At 35.9% G+C, this 27,516-nt stretch overlaps 1 protein-coding gene across 1 annotated transcript in view; it reads right to left on the bottom strand.

The window, feature by feature from the left end:
- The window catches only part of LOC149788589 (uncharacterized), a 177,003-nt gene that overhangs the window by 141,145 nt on the left and 8,342 nt on the right, over window positions 1-27,516 (bottom strand). The window contains exons 2-4 of the mRNA XM_089973529.1: window positions 19,909-20,013; window positions 16,228-16,419; window positions 12,391-13,597 (exon numbers count right to left, since the gene is read on the bottom strand). Coding sequence (XP_089829655.1) covers window positions 12,391-13,597; window positions 16,228-16,419; window positions 19,909-20,013 — 1,504 coding nt within the window. The remainder of the gene's footprint in view (window positions 1-12,390; window positions 13,598-16,227; window positions 16,420-19,908; window positions 20,014-27,516) is intronic.

The following is a 27,516-nucleotide window of genomic DNA, read 5'->3' as shown; positions in this document are numbered from 1 at the left end:
CTCTCCATTCACATTGCATTTGTTTCATGTATAATGTAGAAGTGAAGTTAGTTCCTAGTGCCCTTGAGTTTTAAGTAACATCTCCATTATTATTACTGCCCAATCTCATTGTTAAATGGCTGTAAATCACTGAATGACTGATTTAAACGGCCTTATAATCCTCTTGTTTAAGTCGGATGCCAAAATAAGTGTTTATGTCATATATAATAGAAGACATACACAGCAAACAAGCGCCACGCCACCGTCATGTTTGAATGAATCCTACTTGAATGTTCGTCAATAGACCAAGCACCTATATCCCGCCTCTATCATATCATGGGACAATAACTTTGTTATTTCTCATGTACATCTTTCTCATAACATTACATTCTGAGAATGGTTCCCAATTTTGCATGAATGTTGGCATACAACAAGTGTGCCAGTCTGATTTATGCATGTGCTATTTCATTTCCGCCGGAGTGTAAACAGACGACTACTGTACCTGGCAAGCAAAAAACACCAACCTGTATAATCAAGCCATATAGCCGAGTGATTTCAGTCTACGTGACTGCGATGGGAACATGCATTTGACCGTACTGTAGTAAGTTATCGCTCTATAGTCTGCTTCCAGATGTGAAACATAATCTAAAGTGTATATCAATTTGGAGAGATATATGCTCAATGTATTTTTAAAAAATGCATTTTCAACGGGTAATATTAGCTTTTAGGGATTTATCTTAGTGTCATTCTTACATATTTATATGATAACAACAAACCCTACATAATCCCTAAGATATTACACCCAGAGCTGACCAAAAAATGCAAATATGAAAATAACCTGTCCTCCAAAATTTCCGCCTATTGGAAATAAAGTTTTCTCATCAACGAAAGAGACGTGGCAAAAATGTAAAACGTAGAAACATTTTTTTATAATACCTTAAATTAAATCTTAAGTATTCACATATGTATACAAGTAAATAAAAAGATATTACAAACATGTAGGCCTATTCAAATAATTTCTTATGTAATTTGGGGTAAATCATCTCAGATTGTGCATTAGAATTCACATCGCATTGATAGATGCACAATCCGTTCAAGAAAAAAGAAAAAAAATGCATATTACACTGTCCACTGTCTCAGTACCATGCGTCTTTGTTCCTAAAAATAACTTGTAAATGAAAGATTGTGATTATACTCAAGGACACTTCGTCAAGATGGTGATGGGTAAAGTCATATTTATAAGTAAATAAACAGTTGGAGCTAACAACCACGGAAACAGTAGCCCAGAAGTTTATACCTCCTGATTTGGGAATTATTGCTTTTAAATCTACACATGTATCTGGTGACTGAAAAGTTATGAAATTGTTATATGCTGTGCCGATTGTTTTATTTTCGAGTCCGTAAGATTTTCAGGTCACAAACTGGAATTTTTTTATTTTCTCTTAAAACATATAGAATTCATAACTTAATAAAGATAATTGTCTTTTACTTTTGAAAATATAAGTTTCTGAGGCAACTTATTAATTTGTCAAGATGTGTGATGGCAAGTTTCAAATAAAAAAATGATCTGTTTTTTTCTTCAACGTTTGTTAGTGGTCACCGTTAAATACATACATGACATACCAAAGTTCACTAGGTCAAAATGTGGCATGGGATAGTTTTGTAAACTGGACCCTGTCAATTTTTTAACTTAAGGCTTTAATTTGACTATTTCAGCCATTATTGTTCTTATGTATATTTTATTTGCACTGTTTGCTAGTTTTTATAATTCATATATGCTATGGGATATGTAAAATTTAATTTTGTAGCTGACCTTGTCCAAAATCAAGTTCAGTGTCTACCTGACCAGAATCAAAGATTTTTTGGTATTTCTGTAAACAATTGATACATAGAGTAGATTAAATATTAGGATCATTATCTGAGTCAAAGGCATTAGTTCATTGTGTTCTCTATTATAATTTTAGTAACAAAATCTTTTTCAATGAAACTTTCCATTAAGTAATTTTTTTTTAAAGAAAATGCTAATTGTGACCTAGGTCAAGTAGAGGGCTTTGTAATACTGTCTACTGGAAAAATATATGTTCTTTCAATAACATCTGGGCAGAAATCATTTATATTGTTGTATTTAGATTTTGATCTGGGTGAAATTATTTATTATTCACTGAAAATACAAAGTGCTCTACAATATTCTTGGAAAGAGACATTAACTTGGAAGTATATTCAAACAAGGACTTCTTGGACTGTATTACTGTGATTCATCAAAAGACTTGGCACATCATTACAATTTAGGCCATTGGTACATTAGTACATTAGGGACTACAGACCACTACAGGCACATCAACACCTTCAGCATTGGAAATTATTTGGAATACCATTCAAGTTTATTCAGAATGTTATTCATTAGGACTTGTGTTAGAAATTGTACAATTATTTGGGATTTTATTTGCAATACAGTAAGCAGTTTTTACATTTTCACTTAGACTGCTCCGGTGGCCTAGTGGTTAGAGCATACGCCTCAGATGATGGAGATCATGAGTTTGATCATTGGCCAAGTCATGCCAACAAGTTATAAAAATGGTACTAACAGCTGCCTCACTTTGCACTCAGCATTAAGAGGTAAGTATTAGGACTGGTCGGCCTGGTGTCAAGATAGTGTGACTGGGTGGAACATCATGCTACATGTTTGCAGCATGATGTCCCAGTGCTACACATTAAACTGCCACACAGCATGCATCATAGCAAAATGACTGAAAAATTGTTAAAGCTATGTTAAAAATCCAAATCACACACACAACACACATTATCACTTTGTATTCTAGGGATATAAACTTTTGTTGAATTTTACAAAGCTTGTTGATTTTCACTCTTTTCTATTACTTATTTTAAAACCACAGATCATTAATATCATTTAATAATTCAGGATATGAATATATTTGTGAATTAGGTGTTTTGATCTTGTATTGCTCTTGAAATTGATGTGAGGCATGTACACCTTCCATACAGCATGTAGACACTATAATACCAATGATCAGCTAAGAAGAAGAGCTAGCCACCCATAACAGTAGACACGTGGGATAAGGGCATGAATAATATCTCAAAATTGGCTTAGATAAAAACTATTTTGAATTGCATCAAGCTGTTTAGTACACAGATGTTTTGTAGATTTATCACCATGAGAAAGGGACTGTGTTTGCAGTGTTAGCATCACACCGTGTTTAACATAACCATCGGACATGAAAAATGCAGTATAAATTAGCATTGGGGTGCATAAACTTCTTTTGCTATGAACTGCCATTTACTTCTCTGGTCAAGTGAATAATATTCTTATACTTTGTTTTAATACACCTATCTAAAACTATTTTCCTTTTAGACCTCACTTGTGTCTTTTATTTTTCGTTATTTTTTTTTTATATTAGGAAGGTGAATTCATCATTGAATTCATGCGTACAAACTGTCTCTTGCACCTTTAAGAAAACCTAATTTTTTATTGGTGCAGTCAGCCACATCCATTACAATTTTCTGTTTCTTTGTATGTAAGTAATTTTAATGCATTAGTTTCATTTCCTTCCTTTCATTGTATGTAATAACTCATCTGAGGGGGAGGTAACTGTGTTGTGTACCTCAATGTTCAAACAATTTACATCATGACAAAGCAGCATATTTTAGGCTGTACTTACTAGATACAAGAAAATAATGGGGATTACATTTGATGTATTTTCTTGTTCTTTGTGTAGGTGTTAAGGACTGCACTCCTATTTTAACAACTACTACTCATATTTCAGTAGAGACACACAGAAACAACTGCATAGCATGTCAACATGGATTCTTAAAAGTAATTTAGCTCCAGAGGAGCAGATACACTTGAAAGTAATTATTAATAAACAAATTGTTGTGAATGGTTAATACCACCATGGAATTGTCATTGGAATTGCAAATAGTGATACACATTGCTATGTTTTTGGCAAGATGATGAAAGTTTTAGCACATCAACTTAGTTTTTACTATCATGACCCCACTATGAAGCTGACATCAGAGATTCATATCTCACACTTGAACGATAATAAGAAATGTTATGCTATACAAATTATGCTGAAAATTCTAGGTTCAGTTTTCAAAATGGAAAAAGCTTACAATTAAATGATAGAATCTGTTAGATATAGTGGCTAAGCTAAATGCATTGTGAGTTAAATATTCTGTTGGTTTTATGTCACATGTATGTTCTTTGCTTGTTCATGGTTCAGTAGTCTTGCACAATGAACTTGCATACAATTTCCCATAACTTTGCTTCTGGACAGGTATATAGGATTTTCCTTGTGCCAAGAACTTGACTTTCTCAAAGCAGTGTAGCAACAATTCTTTTTGATAATTATAATGTAAGTTGCTGAACAAGCAGATCAGTCTTTTCTCTTGGCATGCAGATTCCCCTAGCCAAAATCAGAGTTGCTCTGCCTTTATCACCTTAAGGGAAATGTATATTTCTTGTCTTTCATGGATGTACACAACAGGAAAAACATTTTCATATTCATGGGATTTAAACATTCAAATTAGTTCAGAACTTTTTATGCAGTTGACAATACACATAAAGTTTCTCCTCTGAAGTTCTCATGTTTCCTCAGTATAACTTGTTTCTTTTTTTTTGCAGGTCTCTCTTTGCATGGTAAAATATTAGGATTAAATTGTCAGTCATGCTGAAAGAAGCAACCTCATTCTGAGAGAGTGACTTGGACATGCAATAGTAAGTTTTATGGTACATGGTTATTAAAAGCCAAGCAGTTCAAATGCTTTAATCTTAAACTGAATTTTCCACTCGTAATATTTGTTCTATACCTTATCTTACTATCTGTGATGATTCTGTAAACTCAGAAATCATTTAAATCAGCTGTAAGTGATATGGTGTTTTTTTGAGAAGAAATTTCTCTTAAACTTAATGATAATATATGGGTCAATTTCAGTGGCTATGTATCACTGGATTTATTTGATATGTAACTTTGTAAGCCTGCCAGGGTCCCACACAGCAGTATATCAATATTCCAACATGGCCTAATGTTGGCTGATTACACTTTGAATTCTCCTGATTAGCTAGATTGTTGTGATTTACCCCACTACCACCACAACACACACACACACACACACAACTGCTGCTGCTGTTAGCACCACCAGAACAATAATGAAAGGTTAGAAACTATTTCTTTTATACCAGGCTACAAAGCACATTATTTACTTGACTGTGTGATTTCTTTCCGTTAAGTTAGCTAGAACAGTTCAGACAGCCTTTTCAGTTTTGTCACCAACATTAACTAACAAAGCATTTGTCATTCACTCCTAAAATCTGTAACTCCAAATCCCATCTCAGCATTCAGGCTGCATTGTTAAGGAGTTTTGGTTCTGTCTTGAGGCTACATTGATAAACAAAGACAAGAAGCATACAAGGTTGCACACAATTTCAAATCTTTGAAGAAATGCAGTCAGTCATAATTCACAATGTATACAATGCAATGCATTTTGCTGCAAAGTAGTCCCTTTTCTAAAAGAGTAATAATATTATTAGTTTTGCATCCCATTTTTTTTGTTTATACTATTTTATTTGATAATGTCTAAATACTGATGTACAAGTATACCCAACTATTGACATAACCTATTTTGTGCCCAATTTTTAAGGTGCCAGCAGACAGTTTCGTAAATTGACCCCTGTCAAATTTCTATGTTATGACTTTTTCGGGCTTGTGTTGCTCATGAAATTAATATGAGGCATGTACGCCTTCTACAGAATTTACAGTTTGTAGACAATGAAACACCAATAATCAACGAAGAAGAACAGCAAGCCATCCATAGCAGTAGACGTGAAGGTTCAGGGAAGAAGAATATCTCAAAAAATGGTTTGAACTATTTTGAATTGCATTAAGCTGTTTAGCACACATTGTTTTGCAGAATTATCACCTAGGAAAAGGGCTTGCATTTCAACTGTGAGCATCACATCGTGTGAAAAATTACCATCAGACATGAAAATTGCAGGTATAAATTTGGGGTTCAGGTGCATCATCTTCTTTTAAAGGTTGTTCTATCCCAGCTTGTATCTCATCTGAATTCAAACGGTTTTTTTTAGCAATGTACAATCTGCATATTGCCCTTGCCACAGTACTGAAACTATGCTTCTAAAAGTAGTTAATGACATTCTCTCTGCTTTGGATAGTGGAAAGATTACAGTCCTCACCCTCCTTGATTTGTCTGCAGCATTTGACACAATAGACCATGATATATTACTTCACAATCTCCAGTATGTATTTGGCAGCCATGATACAGCCTTACTGTGGTTCAAGTCCTTCTTGGTCAACAGGACACAAATTGTGTCTGCAAATGGAACACACTCCAGCCTAGATAATCTATGTTGTGGTGTTCCACAGGGGTCTGTTCTTGGACCTGTTCACTTCATTCTATATACTCAGCCGCTCTCAAGTGTCACCAATTGTATGCTGATGACACCCAAATATACAAATCTAGCCACCCAACTGAATTTGATGTTACCATCCAAGGTGTAGAGAGGTGCATTTCTGATGTGAAATCATGGATGACATGTAACAAACTGCAGATGAATGATATAAAACTGAAGTTATTCTGATCACAACACAAAGACTTTCTCATTCACATCCTTTACCTCAAATAATAAATATCAGCAACACCAACATTAAATTCACACAGTCAGTATGAAACCTAGGTGTTACTCTGGACAGTACTCTCACATTGCACCAACATGTCATGAGCATATGCAAGGCTGCATATCTTGAGCTGAGACGCATCAGCTCAATTCACAAATATCTTTCAGATGATGCCACTAAACACTTGTGTGTTCATTAGTACTTTCAAGACTAGACTATTGTAACTCAATTCTGTCTGGATCATCTCAATATCTGCTCCAGAAACTTCAAAAATTTCAAAACACAGCTGCTCGGATCATACTTAGAGTACCACGATCAGAGCACACCTCCACGCTGCTCTGTACCCTACATTGGCTATCCATCTGATCCAGAATCAAACACAAAATTTCTTCTCCGTGTTTTGTTTCAATGACGGACTCTAGTCGAACATACCTATCCAACCTCACCTATGTGTACACACCAGCAAGATACTTACGCTCCTTTTCTGACAATCGTATACTCATTGTTCCCACTATGAAAACGAAGTCATATGGACAATGTTCTTTTGCATACCAGAACCCAGCAACATGGAATGAATTGCCTACTGAACTTTGACACAAAGACAGTGATCCCATTTAAGAGTGCTCTTAAAACTTACTTATTTCGACTGCAAGAACAAATTGAAAGATCTAATAATGTTTCCTACCTTAAATAGTTCAGCATGTTTTTTTTTATGTTTTCTAATTTCATGGTTTTTGTTTTTTGTAATCATATCATTATATATGTTTTTATGTTATAGGTGTTGTCTAATATAAAGCGCTCAGAACTTCTAAAGATTAGGTGCTATACAAAGTCCTCTATAGTATTATTATTATTTTGCTATGAACTGTCACTAACTTCTCTGGTCAAGTGTGAATGTCAATCTTATGCACTTAAATGAAAATTAAACTTTGAGCAAGGTGCAACAGTTATAATTTTCAAAAAAATTTTTAAAAAGCTTTTAAGTGTTGCTCTTTTTAACAATATAAATGTGGAGTATGGATTTGGCTGATTAAGAGGATCAAATGCAATTTAAAGATTTCTTCCTTTTTCTCACCTTTAAACACATGCTAAAATTATAATGAGACCCAGTATGCAAGTTCTGGGGTACCTACTATATCCACAGGTACTTAGTTAATTAATAACAAATATATTTTATTTCATAATAAGCCACAAACTCAAAGCACAATTTTAATAATAATATTTTTTGTGGTTCGCTGATTCAATATGTGATATCCCTTTAAACTTGTTTTGTTATATACTTTATACTAAACAATCAAATAAAATGTAAATACTTTAGATTAAGCTTACATTTCTCACATGATATATTTTTCATAGATATATGTCTATACCACATGCCTCTCATTACCTTCTGAAGTAGCTAGCTCAAAAATCAATAGCAAACAGTTAAGTGAATGCAACAATATAATCAAAAATATGTCTGCATTCTAAAAATTGATTAATCTTAAAACATGTAAAAGCTGGTTTTAAGATGGCTACTAAGTAGGGGCTGATACCAGTAATCAAAATAGACAATTTTATAAAACAAAAGTAAAATTATTACTGAAATTTTAATGTCTAATAGATGATGATTATGAAATATATCTCATTGTCCAAGTTCACTAAATCTTTTGTTGTTATTTTTGTTGTCACTATCAAAACCCTTGTATTGATGATGTTGGTAATGATACCTTGTAACAAATATTGAGCAATTACTATACACATTGGACAAATAAAAAAAAGTGTACACAGTTATTAGGGTGCAAACATTTTCTAAATGATTTTCTAGTTGCTCTCACAACAAATTTTGTCATGATCAGCATGACATATACCAGGCACAATTCAATGTTTTAAGTAATTTCCTTTTGCAAATTTTGGTAGTCAAAGTTTTTCTGCCAAAAGATAAGTCTGAGGGACTCTGAGGAAATAAAAAAAATTTTATTAAATAAATTGTCTAGGTACAGGGGTCTGGAAGAGTTTGAGAGAACCAGAGAGAGCGAGAGAGAGATTCAGCTGTACAGATAAAGCAAGTCTTCAAAAGGCATAAAGGTGTTGTCTCAATCACATACAATAAGCTCACTGAGGTAAATTATATGTAATTATTTGTTGAATTTATTAATTTTCCTTGAGTTTAGAAGTTAATCATGCATTCACCGTCTTGAAATTATTTGACTGATGTACTAAAGAGTGTCATATAATATTTCATTGATATGAATGTGTTTGGGTTTGGTAGTTTGTATGTAATAGAAATCATGTATTATAGGAATTTCTAATATGAATTAATTTATGTCTTAATTGATATGTAGCATCTATGTCAATGAATCACTAAGTAATGAAGTTAAGACTAGACTTGAAGTCCATTAATTCATTTGTGTAATTAAGTTGTCAATTTCTTAAGCTACAGAAAATTGGTGTGTCAACCAATGTCATTCTGCTAGTAATTTACAGCCCAATAATTTATTTAAGAGGTCTAGTTATGTCATTGTTCCAGTTAGGATTGTGACTAGCAGCTATGGGAAGACATTAATTTTATAATAATAGTGTATGTGTGTGTATCAGGGTTGCTATCTGACCACATCTGCTTATTTCTTTTGAATTACAATATTTGATGTACAAAGATTGGGAATATTGTTCCATTCCAGGAGAATAATAACTTGACATATATTTAGGTTCCATATTATAATTATTTGAAGGGGACAAATAGTTCCGTACCTGTGCAACACAGTGGGAATGAGTGCAGACTACAACCAAGGCATGGTTGATGACCTTTAGAGGTTGGGGAGAAAGACAGAGAAGGAAAAGAAATATGGCAACACTGTTATGTCCCCAACAGTGATTTGGAAGGACAGGAAGCAATTAGGTTATGTTGGCATGCCAGCAATTTGAGTTGTCATTCACTCAATTCTTTTATGAAATTTGTTTTTATCAGTATAACAGAACAGCTAATTGCATATCGCATAAATTTTGTAATTTTATTTCTGTGAGAAAGTTTCTCATTCAAATGTCATGTTCAGTTTCATTTTGTTTATGTAATTGATTATATTTACATACAGGGGCTTGTGTTCTTCTATTCTGTATCTCAGATCTGCTATTCCATCCATTATTTTATTTTACTGTTTGCTTGATCTGGCGAATAACACCATGGTTGATGATAATCATAAATGATAATCAAAGTACCATAACAGGTGGGGGGTATCATATCACCCCACCCCCACCCCCACAACAGCAAAAGGAAAAGATATCAACATTTTCCTTTTATCAGGTCAGGAACTTAATACTGTATAAATGGAGAGTTATTACTGTGCACCCGACTTTCTAAGACTAAAATAAATTTGCACCTAAAGAAATAGCCTGGTACCCTGGCCTCCAATGATGCTCCACACTCGCAAGGCCAGGCACATGCCATATCTGTTCCATTAATGCATGCTAAAATCCAAGTATGCTCAGTGACATGAAAATCAGTTTATTATAAAATGTTGAAACTTAATGCAAAATAAGAACAAAGCACAACAGATAATACTTTCGTTAAAATAAAGCATCTTTGACACACACACAACCCTATGATTTCAAAATCTCTCACTGCAGCCAACCCAAGCTCACATGTAATAGCTGAAAATGAGACAGTGACAATTGAAAGAAACAGTGCTTCTTTAACTGACAGTCATAACTAATACAACCCAAATAAACTGGTCACAAAAATAGATGAAAATAATGTTATTTCTTTACTGCCAACACATTTTTGTATTTCTTAAATATTCTCAGCATGTTTTTTTAATGTTTTCTAATTTCATGGTGTTTGTTTTTGTAATCATATCATTATATGTTTTTTATCTTATAGGTGTTGTCTAATATTGTAAAGCGCTTAGAGCTTCTAAAGATTAGGCACTATACAAAGTCCTCATTATTGTTATTATTATTACAACCAAGAAAGGCCCACTTTATAATATTCTATATACTGCCTACTCCATAAACTTTTTACCCCACTACCAGTTTTTAAAATAAAAATAAAAATTATATAAAACTTTGTGTGTTTTCATTCATCTATTTATAACAACTAACCTGACTATTGCCAGGGTGTCCATAATACCATTGTTTGCATTTCTAATTATGGTAACTGTTTATTTACTAACAGTGTTCCTATCTGCATCATCGAGTCTAATTTTTCATATAACAGGAGTGTTATAACTCTCCATCTTCAATAAGTTCAGAATTTGTTAAATTTCTGCAACTTTGGAAGCTACATCCTTTTAAACACATACACATGAGTTAAACTGCCGGTCATTTTTATTTTTTGCTCAATGTCTTGAGAAATTTAAAAGTTTACATTGGAAGTACTGGTACCAATGACATGGGCCAAACTTCGAGGTAAATGTAGTACTTTGACCTTCATCTAAAGATGCCAACAGGTATTGGGTACTTGGGTACCCACCAGTTGTTAATAGCCTGGGTAATAAAATTAGCAGTAGAGTACCCATTTACCATATACAAATTTTCTGCCAGTGCTTGTAAATGAAGCATTCACTTTTTCCATGTTAACAATCGTTTTGATTGAGCCGCAAATACTGTACTTTTTTCAGTGCAAATCAGAAGTCTGCCTCTTCCAGTAAGTAACTGACATGAATCATAGCTTGTTTTCTCACATGACAATTCTTTGATTGAGCCACAAGTGTGGTACAGTGGCAAGTGACAGGGGGTGACTATTTGATCTTGCCACACGTATGACATGCATTTAGCTGCAACCTTGAATAGATTTCACAAATTGAACAATGAAAGTGTTACTTACATAGCTCCAGGTCAGTCTCTAAATAAGCATCTGCAAATGACATGAAGGCCAAGGAAGGAGTCAGATGATATTTATGAGGCCTAGCCCATGACGATTTACTAGATGATGATGGAGGATTTCAGAACTTTATCAGATACATTAGGATGAATTTGTATCAGATGACATTAGGCAGTGATATTTATAGGACACTGTGAATTAACAAAAATGTGGACTTAAGGTTTGTACACATTTAATACAATTTCCCTGTACCTGGGTAACCAATCATAAGAATCTATGTGGACCCAGAAGAAGTTTTCTAAAATTCTGACAGTGTTAACTGCACCCCTTCATGGAAAATGGACTTTTCAGAAACCAGAAAAGGACTGTAACCAGGCACTAAAAACCGCCACTTTCTTTGAAACATGAACAAGATTAACATTTGGGACCCCTTGGTGACAATCATATTACAAAATATAATAACAAATGAAACCACTAAGGTCTGTGCACTTTTGATGCTTTTAAAAAAATTGCAAATGGAGGGTACGAACTGCTGGGGGGAGTCAGGCAAACACAATAGTAGACAATATTTTGTGGCATATACAAAACGGCTTAATCTGCTCTCTAGATGAATGTTTCTACACTTCATGAATCTGAGAACTGAAATCCTATAAATTCCACATACAATGTAAGATTGCAGCAAAAGATGACAAAATGTAAGATGACAGCAAAAGATGACCAATACTGTAGTCTTCCAATACTGGAAAATGCCAACACTCTTCACAAAGTCATGGATGTATTTATAATTTAAGTCTAATATCTTTCAATAAGCCATACATAGAACATTTTAAATCTGTTTTTTGACAAAACTGTCATTACAGCTTGAAATAGTTCAACAGCTAATAAAGGGATACAACTCTTCAAATTCAGCAATATGATTTTGTACTAGTTTAAGGGCAATGAATTTCAAGGAATACTCACCCAATGTTTGTGCTCGAGCATAGTCATCTGGTATATTAGACAGTTTGACTTCTGTGACAAATTTCCCTTTGGCCTTCTCTTTTTCCTCTCCTTCATTCTCCTCAGATGAAGAGCTTCCTTCCACATGCAGCTCAGGATATTCATTCATCAGAGTTATCTCTCTTTGACCAGCCAGTTTGCTACTAGGTTCAAATTCTGGCTCCAGTAATGACTGCTCATGAACTGGTTCAGAAATTTTGTTTTCTTTCTCTCTAGTATTCATTGAAAAAGAGGTTGAGTTTTCTATTTCAAAGGACGCAACCTTTTCAACAAATTTAGCCTCATTATTTGTGTTTATTTTCTTCAGTTTAATCTCACTGAACAATTTATTTCTTCCATCAGATGTTTTGTCCTCTACACCATGCGGTTTCAATTCAGTAAGAGCTGCTGCCCCACTGCGTGTTGCTGTGGGCTTCAACTCCTTGTCAAAACTTTTAATCTCTGCTAAGAGATTGACTTTCTGAGTTTGCTGATTCAAGTCAACTGGATTTCTTCTATCCATGGATCTGTAAAGCATATCTTGTGCTTTATCAACTCTTCTTTGAATATCACGGGTATCTGATGGAGCTGAATCTGGTTTCTTAACTGTTATTTTAGCATGAGACTGTTCACTGTGGTGTGTATTCTCTTCTTTAGAAAGTATTCCTCCAGGGGTAGCATGGCTTGAGAATTTATTTGTCTCATTGGTCAATGACCCTGTGTGAGAGTTTTCTGTGTTTTTAGAATGGTTCTGTAACATGTAACTATTTCCATCACTGACAACTTTATTGGGAATGGTCCTTGAACTATTCTGCAATGAAGGGGCATTTGTACTATAATCTGAGTCAGCACCTGCATTTGTTTTGTTGGACTTATTTACACTAATATCACTGTGCCCATTCACTCCATTTTGTGTCGTTTGGCCTTGTGACTGGTTTTGTGTATGGGATACAGACAGATTTGCTGACCTTGTATCATTTGATGAAGGTACACTTAACAGTACAGGTTTGACAGTGTCATTGCTTGGATCTACATCTGGAATTGAGACTGCTTTCAGTTCTCGAGTTTCATGCATGGAATGACTTCTGACAACCTGTACAAATGGCTCTGGTTTTGAACTGCTGGTCACAGAATTTTTTCTTGGAATTGTTGATCCTGACTTTGGTTTGCCTTGGTGGTGATTTCCTTGCTGTAACAAATACAGCAAAAAGCTTTTAAATAAAACTTACCAATTTCATTCAAAAGAAATAATTAGTACAAGAACCAAATCTTAATACCTGTACTGTAAAACCTGTCTACTGCCCACCCACACCTCCAAAGGTGTTCTTTCAAATGAAGCAAAACTAACTCAAGATTAAACATTTGGTCTCATATTACAGGTGGTCTCCCAAAACAATGGAGCATTATGGAGCAAAACTAAAGCATTAAACATTTGGTCTCATATTACAGGCGGTCTCCCAAAGCAATGGTCTATCTAGTAAGTTTTTCCCTTACAAGATAATCTATAGCTTACATGACAAGGATAAGATGCATATTATCTAAGTAATCCACTTGCAGTATATTTCTCTAATGATATGCATATATCCACATGATATGCCTATGCCCAAGGCTAAGTTCATCCATAAAAGTATGCCTAGCTAAATTCATCAATACAATATGCATATGCCCAAGGCTGAGTTCATCTACACAATATGCCTAGCTAAATTCATTCTCACAATATGTATATGCCCAATGCCAAGTTCATCCACAAAAATATGCCTATGCCCAAGGCTAAATTTATCCAAACAATATGCCTATGCCCAAGGCTAAGTTCATCCAAATAACATGCCTATGCCCAAGACTAAGTTCATCCACACAATATGCCAAGCTAAGTTCATCCACAAAGTATCCATATGCCCAAGGCTAAGTTCATCCACATGATATGCCTATGCCCAAGGCTAAATTCATTCACACAATATGCATATGCCCAAGGCTACATTCATCCACATGACATGTCTATGCCCAAGGCTAAGTTCATCCAAATAACATGCCTATGCCCAAGACTAAGTTCATCTACACAATATGCCTATGCCCAAGACTAAGTTCATCCAAACAATATGCCTATGCCCAAGGCTAAGTTCATCTACACAATATCCATATGCCCAAGGCTAAATTCATCCACATGATATGCCTATGCCCAAGGCTAAATTCATTCACACAATATGCATATGCCCAAGGCTAAGTTCATCCACACAATATGCCTATGCCCAAGGCTAAGTTCATCTACACAATATGCATATGCCCAAGGCTAAGTTCATCCACATGATATGCCTATGCCCAAGGCTAAATTCATTCACACAATATGCATATGCCCAAGGCTAAGTTCATCCACACAATATGCCTATGCCCAAGGCTAAGTTCATCTACACAATATGCATATGCCCAAGGCTAAGTTCATCCACATGATATGCCTTTGCCCAAGGCTAAAGTTCATCTACACAATACGCCTAAGTTCATCCACACAATATGCCTAGCTAAGTTCATCCACAAAAATATGCCTATGCTCAAGGCTAAGTTCATCCACATGATATGCCTATGCACAAGGTTAAGTTCATCCACAAAATATTCTATGCCAAAGGCTGTGTTCATCCACGTGATATTCCCATCCCCAAGGCTATGTTCATCCACACAATATGCCCATGCTCAATGCTAAGTCCATCCAGATGATGTGCCCATGCCCAAGAAGTCCATCCACATGATATGCCTATACCTAATACTAAGTCCATCCACATCATATGCCTATACCCAAGGCCAAATCCATCCACACAATATGCCCATGCCCAAAACAAATCCACACTTCAGGAAATTATTACATGACATGAGTAACCAACTTTGTTTCTTGAAGTAAAATTTGACTCGTATAATTAAACCAATTATTCACAAAAATTTACTGCAAAATCTATCAGTCATCTACAAGTCCCTAATAAAATACTCATTTCTTACACATTTTCAACTCATAACCGTAATGTGCCTGCATGAACTTGCCTATCTCCACAATATTTTCAAAATATATTTGACTGGCCTGATGGTCTTATCATCAAAGAATTAAGTAACTAAGCTTTCATGTGATCATGATGCAACTGAAACTAAGCTTTTATGTAATCATGATACAACAGTAATTAAGCTTTCATGTGGTTATGATAAAACAGTAACTAAGCTTTCATGTGGTTATGATAAAACAGTAACTAAGCTTTCATGTAGTTATGATGCAACAGTGTGCTTTTATGTTGTCATGATGTAAAAATTCTACTGTATTTTTTTTACTAAGTGTTAGCCAGTCCACAGAATACCAACCAAGTCAAATTTTCACATTTCAGTCTTACTTGTTACACATGATTTTACCAGAATGTGAACAATACAGAGGTCTCTCTCTCCCATGAGCAAACCCCCCTCCAAGAGTGGACAGAAGACCTTAACAAAACGGACTCATTTTTGTTCTCACTAAAAGGCTAAAAATTAGAATTTTAAATAAAACACAAGCAAATGGCAGTTCCTCTACTGTACACCAAAACTATTGAGGGCAAAAATATTTCTGTTCTGTGATCTTGCTTGAAAGTGATTGTCTACGGGTACTTTCAATTTTCTAATGAACCAGACTACTAACCTTTGAAGTAAAGCTGTCATTTCATTCAAAATTATTTCTTTTTTGTATGGTGTGACTGCTGGTGGTTCCTTGAGGAGTTTTATATATATATATAAAATTTATTCCACCTGGACTCCAAATTAAAAACTGCTGATAAAAGTGTAACATATAAAGAGTACAATAAATTTTCTTAGTACCTGAGCAAAGCACTTCATGCTTCTGTTCATAAGCTGTGTGAGGCGTTCCTGTGACTGGTTCAACTCACGCGAGATCTGTTTGTACTGTCCAGAGTTCTTCTTCTGTCCAGCAAGCTCTTTGTTGAGGGAGTTGAAGTTCTCCTGCTCCCTTGCCATCTCCTTCTGCAGTATGGAGATAGTCTCCAGCAGGGACTGAAAAACAAATTAAAATGCTATCAAAAGAGGCAGCAAGGTCCAAATAGGTGACAACAGTAAATTCAGGATCAAAAGGGTTTAAGTTTGAATCCTGCTTTGGCAATCACTTTTATGGCCACAGACCAAGCACTTAATCTTGCCTGCAGTAATTGACCTAGACATATCTAAGAACAGCTTTGACTAAGAAGGACTCATGGTACTAATTCAATTCCCGTAGTAAACCTACAAAAACACCATATTTAAAATTCAATAACTTTCTCAGTACTCATGATCAACCTATATTTATCAGTATAGATGCATCCTGGAAGACAGCTGTGCAGAGAAAACCATATAAGCCATGCCATTTTCTGCATCTACATGTGTTTGAAATATGTGCTTTCAATTCTGCAGCAAAGAGTCAGGTGATAATTTCAGTAATGAGCATCAGACAGTGTAGTATCATCTGCATAGAGGTCAGCAGAAGAAATTAAAGTTCCAATCTTAAGAGGTAACGAATAACACAGGCCCAAGGTTAGAGCCCTGTGGTACTCCACAATGAATATTTTTACTTTCAGAAACATGACAATTTAAAGACACTTTTTGCACTCTATCAGTCAAGAAAGAAGTAAACCAGTTTAGGGAGTTTTCACTGCATTGATAGATTTTAAGTTTTTCATATGGCTGGTCTCATGAGTCGAAGCTAACAGACTCTTGACCACTGTAATTGTACAGAGCTAGTTCATATGGCTGGTCTCATTAGTCGAAGCTAACAGACTCTTGACCACTGTAACTGTACAGAGCTAGTTCATATGGCTGGTCTCATTAGTCGAAGCTAACAGACTCTTGACCACTGTAACTGTACAGAGCTTGTTCATATGGCTGGTCTCATTAGTTGAAGCTAACAGACTCTTGACCACTGTAACTGTACAGAGCTAGTTCATATGGCTGGTCTCATTAGTCGAAGCTAACAGATTCTTGACCACTGTAACTGTACAGAGCTTGTTCGTATGGCTGGTCTCATTAGTCGAAGCTAACAGACTCTTGACCACTCTAACTGTACACAGCTTTTTCATATGGCTGGTCTCATTAGTCGAAGCTAACAGACCCCTGACCACTGTAATTGTACAGAGACTGTTCATATGGCTGGTCTCATCAGTCGAAGCTAACAGACTCCTGACCACTGTAACTGTACAGAGCTTGTTCATATGTCAGTTTTGGCAGTTGGAACGGCATGACAGACAATACATGCTTTGTGATCTGGCCGGCCACCTGGTGTGGTATGGCCAGTACCTTATTGGTCAAATTTCAAATCTTCATGTTCAGCTTGTTTTCTTAACATATTCATGCACAGACACGATATAAGATAGCAACTTCTCATGCCTCATGGGCAAATATGTTTGTGGACCACCACACATCTTTACATGTACTGGGGTCTTAGGCTTATTCCAAATGGGGTCTTAGGCTTATTCCCAGTAAAGCCTTACATTTATTCCCAGTGTGGTCTTAGGCTCATTCCCAGTGTTGTCTAAGGCTTATTCCCAGTGGGGTCTTAGGCTCATTCCCAATGGGGTCTTAGGCTCATTCCCAGTGTGGTCTTAGGCTCATTCCCAGTGGGGTCTTAGGCTCATTCACAATGGGGTCTTAGGCTCATTCCCAGTGATGTCTAAGGCTTATTCCCAGTGGGGTCTTAGGCTGATTCCCAATAGGGTCTTAGGCTCATTCCCAATGGGGTCTTATGATCATTCCCAATGGGGTCTTAGGCTTATTCCCACTGGGGTCTTAGGCTCATTCCCAGTGGGGTCTTAGGCTTATTCCCAATGGGGTCTTAGGCTCATTCCCAGTGGGGTTTTAGGCTCATTCCCAGTGGGGTCTCAGGCTTATTCCCAGTGTTGTCCTAGGCTCATTCACAATGGGGTCTTAGGCTCATTCCCAGTGTTGTCTAAGGCTTATTCCCAGTGGGGTCTTATGCTTATTCCCAGTGGGGTCTTCAGCTCATTCCCAATGGGGTTTAAGGCTTATTCCCAATTGGGTCTTATGTTTATTCCATGTGGGGTCTTAGGTTTATTCCCAGTGGGATTACAATACATGACAGCCATTTCTACTCCTTGATATATCAACAACTAAGCCTTTTGAAACATACTGATCATATGCAATTCCAAAACTTGATAGGAATTAAATCTGCTTTCTACTACTTTCATGGAAAAAATCTGTTCTGACACTGTATCTATGTCAGCAATGGGGGACATCTCAATATCACCAATGAAATATTCAATGACTCTAATGTATTTACAGTTAGAGTATATTCTTGCACTATTTTGCATCTTTATGGGGGCTGGAGAGTTTTCATCTTGATGTCACTGATGAGACTCATCAACAACTCTACTGTATTCACAGATGCAGTATGTTGTGGCACTATCATGCATCATCATAGGGGATGGAGAGGGCATCTCAAAATCACCCAAAGACTAATCAATGATTCTTCTGTATTCATGGACACAATATGTTCTGGTGCTGTTTCGTCTCCATGAGGGGTAAAGAGGGCATCCCCCATGAGACTATTTAACAAATCGGATATGAAGTGTAGTTAAACATATTAATTTTTGAGGCTGCTGTTTTCAAAATGCTGGACCAAGTATTTTCATATCAAAGTGCATGCACATTACATGTGTGTCAATTAGCAATTGTATGTGTAGACATGTCTCGAGTCCATCCTCTACAACCTTAAATCATGTGTGTGTGTATGTATGTGTGTGTGTGTGTATATGCACACACACTTTTTGTTAAAAATCCAGTGAATTTATCAATATTTTTCATTTACCATACCACTTGTTCTTGTCACATGTGATTTTGATTGGTAACATTACAGTATCAGCTATTATACTTCCATATCATTTGAATAACATAGCAGTTTATATTATATCATTTATGCACCATATAAAACATTCTGACATGCTGTACCACTATAAAAAATATGGATGATTAAATTTAAGTTGTAAAATTTATAGAATTTAATTGGATTTTCAGGAGGATATATTAGCATATAGCAGTGAAAATAGTGGTGGCCACCTAATGGGTATAAACAGAAGTTAACTTGTAAGAGTTGCTTCCCTTTACATACTATATAGACAGATTTATTTTTTGGTTTATCACTGGATTTGGAGGTAGCAGAAAATTATCACAATGTAATGTATCTGATGAAGAAACTGCTTTACTTAAAATGACACTCCAAATGGCCTTTACACAAAACTTCAGTTGATTCATGGGAATATGTGCATACATAAAGATATATCTACAAGATTAACACAATATTCCCCCTTCTGCATTCATGAGGGTCATGGAAAGTGTCAATCTGCCTAATGCTGGATGGAATGTTATGGCTCTAACCTGATATTACATATATGTCATTTTGAAAATGTATACTGAAATTTCAAAACATCAGTAAAATTTACAAAATAGAGACAAGTAACAATGCCCCTCTTCCCAACACATTTTTGTCTCCAAGACTACCTTGAGGTTCATGCCCTGTATGGCTGTGTCAAACTCCCCATCACTGGAATGGAAAAGATGGGACTGGCTCATGGTGGACTCTGCTGTGTTATCGACACCAGCCACCTGAAATATATGGATTCAAATCAACCATGTGACAATGACATGAAAATCATCTGAAAATTAAAGCAAACACAGCTGTAGAAATGAGAAACATTCAAAATTACACGATCAAAATGCTTTTTTAAGGTATCAGACTATTCCCAGTTATGACAATTTTTTGTTACATAGTTTTTCTGAAGAAAAAAACACAAAGTAAAGATAATATAATCCTTACTGTCTCTATATATGCAATGATGCTTAACTCCTCCAACACTATTCAGGAGACTTCAATACTGTATATAATTTGAAGCATCGAAGAAGTTTAAGAAATGTGAATCATCCCTGTGGGGGAAACAGGTGCTTGGGCTGGGAGGAGTGGCAATGGTGATGCCATGGGAATGATAAGTAATTAGGAATTACTGTCAATATGATATTTTGTTACAGATGATGTTACAGTTTAATATCATGGACTGGAAGTCCTGTGTGGTGATTCAGGAGGTGATGGTACTGTAAAACAAATAGCAGTAAGCCTGGGATCTGGCAAGAATGCCTTTCTCTTCTTAAACACTACAAATTCAGCTATCCACTAACATGTACTAATTTTCTAAACAAATAGTTCATCCAAATCAGTAAGATGTTTCCCAAAATGTGTGTTCTTATGACATAGTATACACATCATCCAAACTAAAAATTGTGTGAACAATCTGCATATACCAAGATGACTGAACCAACGTTTTCTGTGTCAGTGTTTATTTATGCATTTAAATTAAAAACTCTTCTGGGTCATAGAAAACATTTGTATAAATGGGAGTTCAGAAAAAAGAGCCTGTGTTATACACCCAATCCATAAGTCATGGGAAACATATATGTGAACAGATAAACCAATAATTAATGTATCACTGTATGCCCCTAAAGCCTAACACCTGTCAATGGACCACTTACCAATACATGATTAAAACATACAGAAAATTTACAGTAAGGTTAGCCAGAGACCACTAAATGTTGTCCCTAATAAGCTTATAAGGCTAAGACAGGTTTTTCTGTTATTGCATACAGTTATAAATACAATGTTAACCAATACGTTATCAATGGTTGTTGTTGTTGTTATGGGGTTTAACACTATTTTTAAGCACAAGATAGGCATACATGGTGACCAGCATAAATGGTGGAGGAACAACCCAAGAAAACCCAGGAAAGAACCACCGACCCACCAGAAGCTACTGGCAAGCTTTCTCACATACCCACTCTGGCCGAGCCCAAGACTCAAAACGATGCAGACAGAGGTGATATGACAGTGATCCATAACGGTGAGCACTTTAGACCACTCGGGGGCCCCCATTATCAATGGTAACCACATCTGCAAGTATTATCCACATATCAAACATTTTTCATCCAGTATGCAGCTTATGGCAGAATTCATGATTCTGTGGATAATATTTTGCTTCATTCCTGAGCAAACCACAGTGGTTCAGCAGTTAGCAAGCTTGACTTGCAATCAAAAGGGTACAGGTTTGAATCGTATCATTGGATTAACACAGGCTGAATACCATGGCATATCCTTGGGCAAACAATTTTTTACTCCAAAGAACTTGGCATAAAATAGCCTGCTTATGCTGCTGTATTATAACACACCAAACAAAACTACATTTTTGAAATACTTTTTTTAAATATGAAGAATTTCAGTGCCTTTTGTAAATAAATAACAGTATTAAATTCTGAAACAAGTATAACAATGATTTACACTGAAAATAAACTACTGGTAGTAAAGTTATGCAGTACTGCACAATATTATGGATGACATGTAACAAGCTGCAGATGAATGATGATAAAACTGAGGCCATTCTGATCACAACACAAAGACTTTCTCAGTCACATCCTTTACCTCAAACAATAAATATCAGCAACACCTACATTAAATTCACACAATCAGTATGAAACCTAGGTGTTACTCTGGACAGTACTCTCACATTGCACTAACACGTCATGAACATATGCAAGGCTGCATATCTTGAGCTGAGACGCATCAGCTAAATTTGCAAATATCTTTCAGTTGATGCCACTAAAACACTTGTGTGTTCATTAGTACTTTCAAGACTGGACTATTGTAACTCAATTCTGTCTGGTTCATCTCAATATCTGCTCCAGAAACTTCAAAAAGTTCAAAACACAGCTGCTCAGATCATACTTAGAGTACCACGATCAGAGCACACGTCCCCGCTGCTCTGTACCCTACACTGGCTATCCATTTGATCCAGAATCAAACACAAAAATTGTTCTCTGTGCTACATTTCACTGTTGGACTCAAGTCCAACATACCTATCTGACCTCACCCATGTGTACACACCAGCAAGATACTTATGCTCCTCTTCTGACAATCGTATACTCATTATTCCAAGTATGAAAACAAAGTAATATGGACAATGTTCTTTTGCATACCAGGGCCCAGCAGTATGGAATGAATTGCCCACTGAACTTAGACACAAAGACACAGTGATCACATTCAAGAGGGCTCTCAAAACTCACTTATTTCAACTGCAAGAACAAACTTAAAGACCTAATAATGTTTCCTACCTTAAATATTCTCAGCATGTTTTTTAATGTTTTCTAATTTCATGGTGTTTGTTTTTGTAATCATATCATTATATGTTTTTTATCTTATAGGTGTTGTCTAATGTTGTAAAGCGCTTAGAGCTTCTAAAGATTAGGCGCTATACAAAGTCCTCATTATTATTATTATTATTATTATGACAAAGACATGAGAACACATTATGACAGAGACATTAATCCATGAGAACACTTATCAGGAATCCTACAATCTTACGACAAAGACAGAAGAACACATTACCACAGAGACATCAACCCATGTGAATGCTTATCAGGAATCAGTACCATCTTATGACAAAGACAGGAGAACACATTACCAGAGACATCAAAAACACTTATCAGGAATCCTACCATCTTATGACAAAGACAGAAGAACACATTACCACAGAGACATCAACCCATGTGAATGCTTATCAGGAATCCTACCATCTTATGTCAAAGACAGGAGAACACATTACCAGAGACATCAACCATTGAGAACACTTATCAGGAATCCTACCATCTTGTGCAAAGAATGAAGAAGATATTCCCACAGACATCAACCCATGAGAACACTTATCAAGAATCCTACCATCTTATGACAAAGACAAGAGAACACATTACACAGATACATCAACCCACATGAACACTTCTCAGGAATCCTACCATCTTATGATAAAGACAGGAGAACACATTACCATAGTGACATCAACCCATGAGAACACTTACCAGGAATCATACCATCTCATGACAAAGACAGGAGAACACATTACCACAGAGACATCAACCCATGTGAATACTTATCAGGAATCATACCATCTTGTGCAAAGAATGAAGATATTCCCACAGAGACATCAACCCATGAGAACACTTATCAAGAATCCTACCATCATATGACAAAGACAAGAGAACACATTACACAGATACATCAACCCACACGAACACTTCTCAGGAATCCTACAATCTTATGATAAAGACAGGAGAACACACTACCATAGAGACATCAACCCATGAGAACACTTACCAGGAATCATACCATCTCATGACAAAGACAGGAGAACACTTCTCAGGAATCCTACCATCTTATGACAAAGACAGGAGAACACATTGCCACAGAGACATCAACCCATGAAAACACTTATCAGGAATGGTAGCATCAATCTTTTGGAAGCAAGGCAGTCAATGTGGACTGGATTACACATTCGTCAAAAGTAACAAACTGCAAAAATTTGTTTCAAATAGAATTCTAAATGGTACCTGGTGCTGTATCTCAATATATATTAATGCAAATGGCTTCTGCAATGGACAAACAGAGTTCGTGTTATGTGAACTTTAATAACTGTATGCTGTTCTTTATCCCATTAATATGGACAGTTTGCATTCATCTTGCCCACAAAGGGTCATGTATGTACAATATTTAACAGCATGTCAGCAAAATGTTTGCTATATGGTGTACACGTAAAACTACAGAACTGCAAAAGAACCTTTAGACTCGATGGGTCAAGGCCTTCACAATAATGACGTAGCCACCATGTTGTCAAAGTTTTTTTCCTTGCAGGGTAGCAAAGTCTACAACCTTCCAGTCAATCAGTATTTCAGTAATTTATCTTGAACATATTATTTGGTTTAAAAAAATATCTTTTTTCTTTAAGGAGAAAAGATTCTTTATATATTATTACAGACAAAAATTATGATATGCAGATTTTGACATGATGACTAGCTTGTGATTATTCAAGTTAGATCACCCCTGCAGGGTTATACCTATTTCTGGCTAATCTCAGGGAACTGAAATCTTAAAATACAAAATCCTTGACATTTTGAAAGGAATGTCTAGTGTTACACTAACAAGAAAACAAACAGGATACGACATCTGAAAAAAGGACTCCCTTTAACTATTTTCCAGGATGTTTGCAAAAAGTAAATTTTCAGATGATGCATCAGCTGCTAACACTGCCACATTTACATGTGTAAATGGCTTGGTTAAATTACTGCATGTAAACAGCTATAAAATCGTTGAATAAGTCAATGAACATGCAGGTGGTGGTTGTCAGTGATACAGGAGCCACCCATTCCAATTAAATATTTATTTCCACATTTCTGCTTCATACAATTCTTTAGTATGATTTTTCTGTTTTTAGTATGACTTTTCTGTTCAACATTTTCCTAAATTATCAAATGTGACAGAGTGCTAGAAAAACCCTCAAGTTAACATGAACTTACGTATTGCACATTACGTGATGTTACACATTCAGTTGATTTACTGATTTTGCTGACCAAACATATCAACAGTAACAAATTCTGAAATGAGTAACAATGATTTACACTGATAATAAAAACAGATTTGTTATGACAATGACAAAAGTATTCCTATAGTAATTGTAGATTCTACAGAAGTATTATTATAGTCATTGTAGATCCTACTTAAGTATTCCTATAGTCATTGTAGATCCTACAAAATTATTATTATAGTCATTGTCAATATTACATAAGTATTCACTGTAGGTATTAAAAAAGTATTCTAATAGTCACTGCTGATCCTAAAAAAGTATTCTTTTAGTCAATGTTAATATTACAAAAGTATTCATTGTAGATCTTACAAAAGCATACCTACAGTCACTGTAGATCCTACAAAAGTATACATATAGTCACTGTTGATCCTATAAAAGTATACCTACAGTCACTGTAGATCCTATAAAAGTATACCTATAGTCACTGTTGATCCTGCATGTCTTGGTGTATTACCTATTTATCATCATGCATTATGAAACAATATCACAATGATCCTAAGGATGCTGTACCCAAATATATCAAATAAAATCCACTGTCTTCAAAGCCATTCTGTGAGGTAAAAGCAAATGAAAGAAATGCATGAAGAGTGAGGTACATTCAACATGCACATTGTCTGATAGACATCAGCTGTACACATAATGTGCAGACTCGGGGGGTGGGGGGTGGGTGGGTAGAGTTTCAAATTGTTTCATTTCAAAATTTCTGCAAATCTTACAGCCTTACCAGATACACTTAACAAGTTCATAAGACCCCAAATTTAATCCAACAAATAAGGTGTTCTAAAAGTCCAAGACCATCAGGACCAGTCACAAAAGGTGGCAAACTTTACTAAAAAAGCTGTCACCCGTGGTACCTCTCTTCAGCATAACTCTATATAAAAAACAGCACAGAGTTTTTATTCAGAACTGCATAAGACAACAAATTTAAACCATATACACTGGAGACTAGGAGCACTGACCTGTGAACTGGGATCCATCCTTTCCACCCTCTCGTCCCTTGCCTCAGCCGGACATCAAATTCAATCAGTATGCAGTACACGCCCTTAGTGCTACTGAAATTCAGTACAATTATATCATAAGCATGAGTGTGTGTGATGGGTCCATTCCCACCTTGCACTGCTCAGTAGATACCGACACAATTATATCATAAGTATGAGTGTGTGATGGGTCCATTCCCACCATGCACTGCTCAGTGCATACCGACACAATTACATCATAAATATGAGTGTGTGATGGGTCCATTCCCACCATGCACTGCTCAGTAGATACCGACACAATTACATCATAAGTATGAGTGTGTGATGGGTCCATTCCCACCATGCACTGCTCAGTAGATACTGACACAATTATATCATAAGTATGAGTGTGTGATGGGTCCATTCCCACCATGCACTGCTCAGTAGATACCAATACAATTACATCATAAGTATGAGTGTGTGATGGGTCCATTCCCACCATGCACTGCTCAGTAGATACCGATACAATTACATCATAAGTATGAGTGTGTGATGGGTCCATTCCCACCTTGCACTGCTCAATAGATACCAACACAATTATATCATAAGCATGAGTGTGTGATGGGTCTATTCCCACCTTGCACTGCTCAGTAGATACCGACACAATTACATCATAAGTATGAATATGTGATGGGTCCATTCCCACCTTGCACTGCTCAGTAGATACCAACTGGAAAATTGAGTGTGTGCTGGGTCTACTCCTACTTGCCAACAAGCCCTCCATTCAAACAGTTAGGGGCTTCTTTCAGTCCCACTGCCTGATGGCTTCATTAAAACAATGCTCATTGAGCACATAAAAGCCTGGGGGGAAGTGGCTCGAATTCCTTTCCCCACAATTAAACAGCCTGCTGTGTGAAAACCACTTTAATTCAACATAAGTGAGTAAGTAAGCCATCTAAAACAACTTTATCCTCAATATTAATCATACTGCAACTTCCTATGTGCCTCTACATACCTGTACACAGCACTAATTAGGATCCAATGTGATTATTAAAAAAATAATCTACACACCAATCATACTGCAGCTTCCTATGAGTAACATACGTGTACAGTCAGTAACAAGACCCAGTGAGAGTAAACAGTGCACCCATTCTGGAACCCTGAATTCCTTCAACTATTTTAACAAGAAATAACCAAATACAATTTTTATCACAAAATATTTGCATCTTTCTATCCTATTCATCTAATCCACCATTTACCTGCACCTAGTCTAGAGTGGTTTCTCACAAAGTGCATTCTTTTTCACTCAGAAACTGTGATCTGTGTACCAGTGTATACCATTTGTGCTTTTCCAAAATCTGATCTCGTAATATTATTTTCAGAAATGCAAATGTTTTGCAAAAAAAATTTGTAACACATCCACAAAATCTAGAATGGCTGGCATCTTCATTACCACAGCTCTTATGTCAAAGTAATGAAACTCATAAAAAGCAATTTTTATATCTTTTTTCAAACTTGGATATTTTGTGGTGTTTTATTTATTCTGATCAAGGTGTTTTGGTTAGACTGATCACCAATAAATACCATCGGACAAAAGAAATATCTTCATTAAAGGGAAGAGCAAGAAAATTTATTTCCAACAAAGAACAGTATGATGGCCTTAAAAGGACAATAATTACAAAACAACAAACAACAGTATG

Source organism: Sinohyriopsis cumingii, chromosome 11, assembly GCF_028554795.1.
Source record: "Sinohyriopsis cumingii isolate HCF-2022 chromosome 11, ASM2855479v2, whole genome shotgun sequence".
In the NCBI taxonomy this organism is placed as follows: Eukaryota; Metazoa; Mollusca; class Bivalvia; order Unionida; family Unionidae; genus Sinohyriopsis; species Sinohyriopsis cumingii.
Note: the sequence above shows the minus strand (reverse complement) of the source record. Positions and strands in the feature narration are given on the sequence as shown.